The sequence below is a fragment of the Cotesia glomerata genome, linkage group LG7, assembly GCF_020080835.1.
Source record: "Cotesia glomerata isolate CgM1 linkage group LG7, MPM_Cglom_v2.3, whole genome shotgun sequence".
In the NCBI taxonomy this organism is placed as follows: Eukaryota; Metazoa; Arthropoda; class Insecta; order Hymenoptera; family Braconidae; genus Cotesia; species Cotesia glomerata.
Genome location: NC_058164.1, coordinates 23,177,851 through 23,189,908, shown reverse-complemented (window position 1 = coordinate 23,189,908; position 12,058 = coordinate 23,177,851). Strand labels below are relative to the sequence as shown.

Sequence of the window (12,058 nt, the reverse complement as noted above, 5' to 3'; positions counted from 1 at the left end):
TTATAATTTATAATTAATAATGTATATATTTATACTTTAAAAAATTAGTCAAAAAAGATGGTTAGTCGAAATCTACAGTCGTCAGTAGGTTGGATAAAAAAAAATTTATGTTTATTAATTAAATCCTTGGATTTATTAGTGACCATAAGTAAGTACTGATTAATAATATCCGTGACTCACTTATTATTAGTATGTCCTTGATTATCCGTTGACGCTGAAATAGATGTCGTGGAGGTGGTTGTTGTTGAGGTTAGAGATGACGTTATTAATGAAGTTGATAAATTGATTGCGGGATTATTGATTATTGGTAGTTTTCGTGCTAACTTAGACCTTATTTGTCCGGCTAAAAGAGGGTTTATTGCGTACAGCCAATCGTACACTTCTTTGTCGCCCAATGTTTGCAGTAAGTAACCGCGATGTTTTGTTACAACGCTAAAAAAGTATTTAGGAAGGTTAGAATTTAAATTTTAATAGAGAATTAACATTAAATTTATTATTCTGTTCGCTTTAATTTTTCTTCCCATGTTTCATTTAATTCTACAAAGTTTGAATTTAAAAACATTAATTTTTTATGAAAACCTCTATAATTCAATTTTCAGGCAATTAAAAGGTAAATTAGACCTTCTATGCAGTCCAAGAAAGTATCAATAATTTAGATGAATTTTGAGAGTTAAAATTTAATAGGGAATTAACATTAAATTTATTAACGAGGAATATATGGCGAGGCTTTCGCCTACCTCCGAAGAGGCCGCTTCCTGGGCTCAAAAGAGCTATACACGCACGTATATCTATCCTACCCTCACATAAGAAATACACAGCCAAGTTTGCTGGCAAGGAAAAACCCTGCTCTCAAGCATTTACGCTATCATAGGGCAGATGTGAATTGAGTTGAATTTAATGTCAATCTGTCCTCGTACTCAGTTAACTGTATCAACCCATTCAACGACTGCGTTAGCCTGATCGGTAATATAATGACAACCTGACCAGTTACCAGCGGGGCCCATGCGGGGAGGTACAGCCGTAAGACCTGTTTGAACCATAACACTTATCCCCCCTTACAAGAGTCTCGTTCGTTCGTCTGTCTAGTCTAGTCCCCGAATCTTTGAGCTTACCTGCGTTGCCAAATAATTTTAACAACGTCACGAGGCCTTGCTCAAAAATAAATTTATTAACGTTAAAGAAATTTTTAAGGGTCTAAGTACATAACAAATAGAATTTTTTAAATTTATAGTTTTTAAAGTCTAGTTTTGAACAGCCCGCCTCGCTTGAGAGAAACTGTACATTCCGATAGAAGTGTACTACCGCGCCACCTTCTGGTCATTTCGAACAACACTCGAGAATCCAATAGTCCAAGTATAATCTCAGCTGTACTCACTCGTTAAATAAATTTATGCTTAAAAAAACAAACACGGCTGATCCAAGGGTAGAAGGTTGGGTCTTACTGCCGGAAGAAATATATTTATTATAATTGAACAAAACAATATTGAGCTAAGATTTTCAAAAGGATTCTCCGCAGTGATCATACGAAAAGATTTAAAAAAAAATAAAAGTAAAAAATAGGATTTTTAAAAAGTTACAGTGTTTACAAGCTCATTAATTTTTGAGAAATTAACGTAGTGGGTCTTCAAAATAGTTATTTTGTACGAAATCTTAATTAATTGATTCTGGGGTGTTTTTAATCTGTTTGTGGTTATTTTTCTTTGTACCAGTGTTTTTTTTATATCTTCTATAAGTATACTATGAATTTTAGTTGGAATTTATCTCGAAGAAATCGTAAATTTCGTCTTATCCCACCCGGTAGCGTCAATCAGACTATAAAGATAAATTAACGCTTTTATAAAAAAAAAAGATAAACTCTCTCTCTTCTTTACAATTTCTTTTAGGTCCTACTAGTATCTAATCCACTTAAAGCTAGTGTCACATGTATTTGAGATCACAGCGTTCTGTGAGCCGTCAATAACTAATCAATAACGAAACTCAGACCCTTAACAGTTCCCCGCCTTTATTAAAATTTATTAAAGCAAATAATTCATAAATCATGTAAATATCTACAAAAACAACATACCTGAATGTATTAGGTACTTTAACCATAGCAAGTTGATCTTCGGAGTATTCAACTTGTGCCGTAGCTAAATTGATCAGTGCCCTTTCAACTGGGTCTTTTTCTTCTCTGAATATGAAAACATACGGTCTGCGAACAGCCTGTATAAGATTCAACCAATAAATTGAAGTTCTAAACAGAAATGGTGCTGCGACTAGTCAACCGACAACATTTCAACCGCGAAACTTAAGCTGTAAGTGAGAGGTTCTCACAGTTAAGTTAGTTTTAAGGAGAATATTGTTGATATTTACAGCCCTCTCAAACTTCTCACGACTTTGTCTTTCCCTCTCATGCTTGCCGGTTTCTAGGACACCGTCTCTAAAATTCCAGTGGCGCCCTTTTTAAAGAGGAAAGGGGTGACCAATTGGACAGAGCTAACCACCCGCGTTACAATCGAATAAATACACACAAAATCCACGGTAAAAGGACACAATGCTGTAAAATTATCCGAGAATTAATCATGGATCATTTATCGTGGGGTTGAATTGTCAGGATGAACTCTCATCCGGTTGAAATGTCCGCAGTTGAACTGTTGCGGTTTAAGTGTCGCGGTTGAAATGTCATCGGTTGAATTGTTATAGAACCACAAAAATTCAATGAAAATAACATAAAACACTTACCACCCATCGCTTCTTCCATCCATTGGTTTTGTGCTCCAGGACATTGAGGTACCCTTTGCGGGCGATCACCGGGCTAATGCGAATCTCCTCGACCTCGGGAACGTATAGTACCAAGCTCTCCTTCAATGGGGAAGTTGAACCCAATGGAGCCGGTGCCAGAGAAGATTGGCCAGATTCTCCGGCCATCATGCTCTCCTGTAGCTCGTGAAGTCTCGCTCGCTCAGGAGAACTCAACCTAAATATGCAGGACTTAGAACGTCGAACAATAATCCCGGCTGGCTGTAAGTAACACTCGTTTTTTACCCGTAAAACGTTACCTAATGCGGTTATCCTTCATGTTAAAATAATAAAACAGAAACAAAATAAACTATTTCAATTATGCAAGCCGCGGATTGTAATTAATGACTAGCATCGCATCAAGCAACAAGCGTCAATTGATGAAGGTGACGTGGACAACCGCTAGTAAGCGTTTACAGGCATACAAGTGTTACCTGGATCTCGAAGCTATTAGACAAATGTGTTACTGACTCTTGGGATGAAGAAGACATCACCGAGGACATCATCGAAGCTGACATGTCGGTCGCAGTGTCTTCTCCAGGAGACACGTCACTCAGGACAATTGGCTCCTTGCTGGGAATCCTGCCCTGGATCAGTTTGATGTACTTGGTGGCGATCTCCTTTTCGCGCTCAGTCATCTCCCAGGGCTCGTAAACGTCCTTGCTCATTGATTTCTTTAGCTTCACCGGGCTCGCGTGGGGTTCGTTGGTCGCTTTGGCCACCATGTTGCAGACTTCCTGGATATCAAAAGTTCGAAACTATTGACGTCATTACTCGCTTTATTGCAATTGGATATATTAAAGATTAGGTGGCTGATTTCAATCGCCAGGCGGTATCCCGGCAAAGGTAAGGTTCTTCAATGAAAGATTATTTGTTTAGCTTACCCTAGTAGCTATGGAATTGGGCAAGATTCTTCGGCAATATACTTAGAGAAGCACTTTGTAAAGAATTGGACAATTCTCGACTAAGACACTTGATCAAGATTGTTTATCCAGACTGGCGGCAGACTTGAGACAGTCTGTCTAGAATGTGACTAGATTCTTGGTCCAGAGTCCTGAAATAGACTTGCGCGAGAAACGCAAAAAATGACGAGCGCGCACCTATTTCTCTCCTTTTCACTTGAGTGTAAAAAGTATAGTATTGCAGTGGTTTTCACTTATAGTCTAGTCAACAAGTTTAAAAAATTAATTTAGCTTGCTACGATATGTAAAAAGTTGAATTATCGCAAGAAATAGTATAATATTTTTTAATAGAATGAGAACTTCTACTCTATAGGATAGTCCCAAACTTTAGCAATAGATGGCCCCAGATTTCTGGTCGAATTGTTGACAAATTCTGACTACAGTCTGGCTCAAGTCTTGATCAATAATCTTGGTCAAGAATCTGGACCAATTCTTGATCTAAAATCTTTTTAAAGTATCTTGATCCATGCTGGCACAAGGCTTTTACCAAATTGCTACTAGGGTAGTAATTTCTACCTTATGGTAGTAATTGGAGTAATATTCCACTATTGGAGTAGTATTGGATTTCGACAAAATTCTTTAGCAAAATACTTGAACATCATTTTGTTTAAAATTTGGACAATTCTTGATCAAAGCAGTTTACCAAGATTCACTCTCTGCAGCAATTCTTCGACAATTATCCAGCAAGAATCTTTCAAAAGAATCTTGAACCAGAATTGTTACTAGACCTTAGCAAATCTGGCGCAAGATCATTGATCAAATAACAGCATCGAAATTTCAACAATTCTAATGCGTGATGCTGTCGACAGATTCTTACTCAAGAATTATGGAAGAATTGCTGCAGGTACTTCAACAAGATTTTTGGATAAGTCTAAAAGTAGGGGTTTTTTTTTGACCTCGTTCAAGTTTACTAAGTTCTTAGCTGTACTGAGCTTAGATTAGTATACCGTGCATTTTCTTATAGATACTCTTCAGAAAGAATGTAGTCACTTTTAGTTTATGATACAAAATCTGGCTAGGGCTTAATAATAATCTTGAACGGAGTCATTTTATGTACCGTATAAGTTGTACTTGTTGATCAGATTATAATCGAGAATTCAAATAAGTAACGCTCAAGGCAAGAGTAGGTCAAGATTCGTGCCCAAGAATCTTGTTGAATTCTAAATGAACATTTGATAATTTCGCAAAGTATTGCTAAAAATACTGTTTCCTGTCTCGAAACAGAATCTTGATTAACTGCCTTGCTCAAAAGTTGTCTAATTCTTTACAAAAAACTTTGTCAAGTACTCTAGTCAAGAATCTTGTCCCGGATCAATATCACTAAGGGGCTAACAGGACAGATTAACCCTATTAGTAATTTGTTTCAAGTCTTGAGTGAGTCTGACTCAAGTATCGTGATAAAGTATCTGTATACATATTTTTACAATTCTTGAATAAGAAACTTACGGTAGATTATTCTACAAGAATCGTCGAAGAATCGCTCCAGATATTTGACCAAGAATTTTCAGCAAGACTGGGGCCAAAATTCGTCTAGAAATGGTGAAGCTCTCCACCATCACTTTTTATTTCAGTATAATAAGAATGCGGATTGTTAGTCTTTTTCGTTTCTCGCGTAAGCCTGGGTCAAACTTCTTTACCATCAATCTGGACAAATTTTTAGCTACAAACTTGTCACTAAACTCGTTTAAGTATTGCTCGAGATTCTGTTTTAAAATCTTGTCCAAGTCTGTCGCCAGTCTGGACAAATAATCTTGGCTAACTGTCTGGCTGAAGAATTGTCCGAGTCTATTTTCAGGGGTTAGTTAACTATCTGAACATGACAATTAACAATTGCAATCTTTATTTTTGATCTTATTTAAATATTTTTTCTTGTAGAATTATTATGACTTTAAATTAAATTATTTGTTTGTATTAAATAATCTATTTGGATTTTATAACATTTTAAATTAAATCTAATTGTAAACCTTTAATTAGTTAAGTAATCTTGTAACCTATGTAAACCAATGTAATTTAAATATTGATGGCTTTGAGGGAGCTTGGGTTCCAGAGCCAAATAAAGTTTTTATCTATCTATCTGCCCACGGAAAAAAATAAACTGTAAAATTCACTCGGATTCTGGTTATTTTTTATAGTTTCAAACAGTACAGCGGACATCGGGGTGGCACAAATATAAATATATTACAAAACTTAATCTAGAAAGTGTAAAAGCCACAATTTACAATTTAATATCGAAAATGTGATTAGTAGTTGTCATTATAGTAAATAATGACTCTCTCATCTTAAAAAATTACAGTTTCAGATAGTAAAAATTGCCGTTTCAATATATAGTATATACTATGAGAAGAAGGGGAAGGTCTCACAGTCGGAGAATTTAACATTTGAAACAGTAAAAATTCTACTCTTAAAATATATATTTTACCAGTCTAAGCAAATCAATAATTATAGTTTGATTTTCAGCACTGCGTTTAAAATTTACCATTTTACTTTGTAAGTATTGACGATGCTTGTATAGAAAATTTAGTAACTGTAGTTTATATTTTTTACCTATCATGCGATTATTTTTTAGGTACGAAATGATAAATATCAAAGTCAAAATTCTTAATTATCATACTTTAACATTTTTGGCTTTCACATAGCGAATATTACTGTTTGAAATAGTATTTTATTCCATGTAAATAATAAATTGTAGCATTTAAATGATAAATATTGTAAAGTGATTTTTAAAATCACCATTTTTTTGTTTGAAATGGTAATTTTTTCCAGTTGATCATTAGTTATTATAAATCGACTATTATTCATTACAGTTTACTTTTTTTCGTGAAACAATCTTGTCTAAAACCAATGTTACTAGAGTAGCAAGTCTTGGAAATGAACTCGGTTGGTATCAACTTGTTCACCAAGTTGTCGGCAAAAATTGCTTTCGAAACTTTTTCGCACCAAGTTGACGACAAGTTTCTCAAGAAATTTGGCGACATATTGCGGCAACTATCCGACACCAACTTGGTTGGTCTGAAACTGTGGCTATCAGGGAGGTTAATGTTCGTTTATCAACCCGGATACCGACTGTCGATAAAAAAGCCACTGGTCGTGTACATAAATGAAAAAATGACGTGAAAACACAATCGATGATCGCATTAGTGCATTAAAAAACCTACCAAACAATTCCATACCTTCTCGCTCTTAGTGAAGTCACACTGTGTCTTATTACAAACGGGAACTTTGTCAATGCCTAGTTTCTCCCTGAGCAGCAGAGTATGCCGGATTTTCTCAACCTCTTCAAGACGCGTCAGCTTCTCGAGCTCCCACTGGTGGTCGAATATCAAGCTATCTCCACGAGGCCGCCATCCGTGAAGATTCTCCTCCCCACGAACATAGGTGGAGCTGGTGTCCAGAACTCGTCGCTGGCGTCGTTGGACTCCAGCTTCAGAGGCGCGCCTGAGCACGAGCTCGTAGACGCCACTCAGCCGATTCGCCTCCTGGTTCCTGTAGCTCCCACTAAAGAGGTGCTTGAGGGAACGCGGGCCAACACGAGCATCTCTGCCGTAGATTATCATGCTCAGATCCTTGGTGACGATCGCAGGTCTTCCGCAGTTCTCCAGTTCCAAGTACGCGGAAATTGTCATGAAAATCTGCTCGCCGTAAGACGTCACGCGGTTCAGCAGCGGGGAGTTGTGGAGAGAGCTGTCCCAGGCGGCTTCGAACCGGTACATGCACCGGTCATCTCCAGGAATCTCCAGATACTCTCCTGGGAAGAGTCCCAGGGATAATACTGATGAGTCGTTGTCTTCTTCCTCGGGCTCCGGAGTGTTGCGAATTCTTCCGACGACTAGCTCACGGACGTCTTTCCAGCGCAGTTCCTGGGCATGCTCGTGGACAATCGTGATCCGAATACGGCGTTGGATACCCTGGTGCAGAAGGAACAGCCCGCGACAAGGAAGATCGTCGCTGTGGTCAACTACTGAGGGGACGTACTCGCCATTGGGCGCCAGTTCGCAAATTTCGAACCAGACCAGGACGTCGTACTTTGCGTGAATGTGGGAGGAGCACGGGGATGGTAATACTGAACCGAATTTAGGGGATCGCACGGGTTGGCTGATTGGGATTGATGGTGGTAGCATTCGTTTTGGTGGTTGTCGAACGCTGGAAGGGGAACAAAATTTTTATGTTTCTCTGTTAATTATTACTGAAAAGTATTCTAAGTTCAATTATTGTTAACTTTCGAGAAAGTGAACAATTATTATACGCAGAAAAAAATACACTGATAGAAGGATTTAGTTCTATTTAATAAGATTTAGTAATAGTTACTAAATGATTTAGTAACAAACCTTTTATTACCAAATATTTAGTAATAATTACTAAATCATGGTGGCCCCTGATATTAGGGGAGAAGGGGGTCAATTGAACCAAAAAAAGTTTAGTATTTTTTTACTATTCGAAATAAAACGAAATAATAATTTTTTTTTTCTTGGAATGGTAGTTTATTAAGTCTACTATCATTATCAATACATAAATTAGTCAATAAACAACGTGAATTTTTAAAAATTATTAATTTATCCAAACGCGTCGACTGGTTCAATTGACCCCCGCTCGGGGGCAATTGAACCACTGCTCGGGGTCAATTGAACCAATAATATTTAAAACTCAATCCCGAACTTTTAATAAATAATATATTAATTGTTACTTGCCAATATTACTGTTGCACATTTTTAATGTACAGATATTATATTAAATGAATTAAAAATCAATTTAAAAATAATTTTTATTATAAATTTAGTTCATCAATTTGTTAGGTTATTTCCCTGAGTATTTTTCACGTAGAGCCAAGATGCGCGCGCATGTCCCATGCTTCTCCGTATGGTTCAATCGTCCCCGGGACTGCTGGTTCAATTGACCCCATATAATTTTAAAACAATTAATAGTAAATAATAAATAAATAAACTATTATATCACTATAAACGAAGTTGGGGATTATAAAGTATAAGTATATACAACTACTACAATTCAAACTTTATCAATTAATTCAAAAATTGAAATATTATTAAACAATTTGTCACCAGCCGAAAAAACAGTTTACATACCTAAAAATAAGAAAATCTCAATTTTTCAAAATTTATTAATCGTAATGATTTCAAATTTTGATCATATCCGAGTTTAACATATTAGAATCTACTTCTAAGAGTAAGGTAAAGTACCCAGTACTTGAACACTTGTAAAAATGGGACCAGTAGTTGAACAGACTTTTCGAATTGTTATAATACAAAATCCGTAAATTTATTATGAGTAATGTGCGCATATTATAATTATTAAATGATACAGTAATTGATTTCTGTAAGTTTTTTCAATTATAAATCAAAATAATTATATTTTTATTAACTTGAAAATTGACATGTCGAGAATCGTCGATAGATGCTATTTTTTTCATGAAAAAGGTACTAAATCGTAAACCGAACAATCAGTCAAAAAAACGGTATATCATCATTTTAAGTAAAAAAAATTGTACCATCTAATGAAACAGTCTTTTCTGAATAACATATATTTTTTGCAAAGACATAAACTATAATTTTTATATTAAATTTTAGCGTTCAACTATACCTCCAAATTTTTAAAGTGGTACCCAGAACTTGAACAGGCTGAGGCCGTATAAATTTAGCAGCACTATAACCTCTAATAGGTTTATAGACTAGTGATCAGAATTGTGATTTGTATTAATTACTGCAATTTAAATAAGTTTTATGACTAAAAATTAGTGTAATTAAAAATTATTGAACGTTTTGAATGGAGTTTTTTTGATTTATGATTGAAAATTTGCTTTGTCATTCATAAAAAATGTAATTAAAAAATTAAATACAAATATTTATCATTTTTAAATGAACATATTAAATATTCACAGTATTATTTTTAATATTATTCAATAATATTTTATATTTCTTTTGATATTTCAATAAAACGTTGAAAATTTTTGGTGCGCCTATTGTCATGTATTTTATTAGTTCAACTACTGCTCCCGGAGTGTTCAACTACTGCGGCTTGTCAGAATTGATTGTTCAACTACTACTCCTTTCATAGTCTTTTTTAAAAACGTTGTCAAAATATAAATAACCAATTATCTTTGTTATTTTGCGCTTCAATCAATTTAAAATTATTTACATTTTCATCAAAATCACTAATTTGAACTAATAATTACATCTTTATATATTAAAAGTAGAGTCAAATATGTTTTACTTTGAAATCTGTTCAACTACTGGGTACTTTACCTTATGAAGCATTTTTTCAATTTTTTCGATTTTTTAAGTCGAGTGGTTCAATTGACCCCTTTCTCCCCTATCTCTAGCAATAATATCTCTGAAATAATATCTCATCAATTTTATCTTTGTTAATAATATCTCTCGAACAAAAAAGTCTCTGGATAAAAATATCTCAATTAATTTTTTAACGAATTTTAACGTATAATCTAACTTTTTTACTTAAAATAAATCAAAATAATTAAAATAAATAATTTTAAGTAAAAATATAAGGCATTATAAAGAAAAGAATTTCATTAAATTATAATTTTCTATTTGAGATATTTATAAAATTTAAAATTGAATTAGTTTTTAATATATCAATAATAGACTAATTTAAAAATTTAAACTAAACTCCACTGAGAAATTACATATAAGCCATTTGGAAGTATGTGTGTTTTCAAAGGGGAGATAAATCTCCCAAGATCGAGCTGAATAAAATAATCTAAGTCAGTGAATAGGTTATTATTGGCATTAAAGCATAGCCATCTAGCGACAGTACTTACCAAATAAATATTTAGTACCTACTACTAAATATTATTTAGTGGAAATAAATATTTATTTCCATGTAATAAGGCTTTGTTTGTGTTAATATAATTTATTTAGAATAAAAAAATCATTTATTAAACTGTAACAAATATTATTGATGGGTAAAAAATATTTTTTTCTCCCAAATAAATGACTAAAAATTTTGTTACTAAATCAGTTTAGTATTCCGTACTAAATCCTTCTATCAGTGATTGTACAAACAAGAATTTGTTGATACAAGAAATCCGCTAAAAATATTCATTTTATTGTTATTATTGAGACAAAATTGTAAATTTTCAAGAATATATTTTCTTGTATCAAGAAAATTTTCTTAATATAAGAATTTTTCTTTTTCAGTGTAAATACACGAATTGTTGAGACAAAAAATTAATTTGTTGAAAATTTAAAACAATTTTGTTTCTTATCTTGTGAAAATTTTGTCATTATTTTAAAAATCTAATTTTTCTAATATTTCTAAAATACCAAACTAAAAAATGTGTAAAATAATGGAAAAATTAACTTACTAGTCGAGTTTAGCGTCTTTGTGCAAAGGATGCTGCTGATAGTGACCAAAAACTTCGAAAACAATCGGCTGAGACTTCAAATAGTCCAGGAATGACTTAGTAACAGTGACTGTGATATTTTGAACGTGATAAAACCCAGGTGGGTTTCCTTTTCCAGTGTTTTTGACCGGCTCTGTAGAAAAAGCTTCATCATGGCGGTGCAAGAAGTTGAACTGACAGAAAATGTCCGCGTACTCTGTGGAAATTCCCATCGCCTGGAGAACAGTAACTCGGAAAGTGAATTCTACCCCAGGTTGAAGGTGATCTGGCAGCTCTTCTTCTTTCATGTCGCTGGCAACGGAGCTATCTCCACGTCCACTGTCACCATCACAGACTTCTTCCTCGTCTTTGATGTTCTCTTTCCCGTCAGTCTGGCCCTCCACCACTCTTTCTTCAGGCATAATCATCTGCTGGCTCTTCTCCATGTTGTTGAGCGCGGCTCGCTTGCCGTGCCGCTGGTTGTTACTGCCAAACAGGTCGTCTTTAAAGGATATACGAGCTGATTGACGGACTCCGCTTGAGTATTCACTGTTTTCCTCTTCTAGAACAAGGATTGGTCAAACAAAATCTCTCCAAGAAAAGTTGTTCGAAAAATATAACAGAGATGTCGCTGTCTTTATTTTTCAGATTAATAATAATTATTGCTTAAAATTATTACATTGTACATTTTTAATCAAAATATTGAATATCATTGGTCTTAACAATGTGATTGTTTATTATTGTAATTGGAATTTTAATAGATTAATAAAAAGTTTGGAAAATCTAAAAGTGCACGCCTCATAACGCTCATTAATTTTTTAAGCAAAAAATAAATTGTGTAATTGATTTTTTAAAAAAAAGAAAATAATTAAGTTGTTTCTTATAGAGTATTTTCTATTTTTTTTTAATATTGGCGCCCGTTTTTCTTGTCACACGCGCAAGCAGTCTAAAAAAATCTAGCTTGATT

The 12,058-nt window shown here is 34.3% G+C and overlaps 1 protein-coding gene across 15 annotated transcripts in view; it reads right to left on the bottom strand.

The window, feature by feature from the left end:
• LOC123269517 (kinesin-like protein unc-104) overlaps positions 1 to 12,058 on the bottom strand; it is a 52,482-nt gene that overhangs the window by 3,065 nt on the left and 37,359 nt on the right. For 8 of the 15 annotated variants that reach the window (XM_044735257.1, XM_044735256.1, XM_044735263.1 and 5 more), the window contains 6 exons: positions 11,074 to 11,653; positions 6,911 to 7,880; positions 3,213 to 3,536; positions 2,722 to 3,000; positions 2,066 to 2,202; positions 181 to 432 (listed from right to left, as the gene is read on the bottom strand). In XM_044735257.1, the coding sequence (XP_044591192.1) occupies positions 181 to 432; positions 2,066 to 2,202; positions 2,722 to 3,000; positions 3,213 to 3,536; positions 6,911 to 7,880; positions 11,074 to 11,653 (2,542 nt within the window). Of the gene's footprint in view, positions 1 to 180; positions 433 to 2,065; positions 2,203 to 2,721; positions 3,001 to 3,212; positions 3,537 to 6,895; positions 7,881 to 11,073; positions 11,654 to 12,058 lie in introns of all 15 variants that reach the window. The other 7 variants (XM_044735261.1, XM_044735269.1, XM_044735270.1 and 4 more) reach the window with 5 other exon arrangements.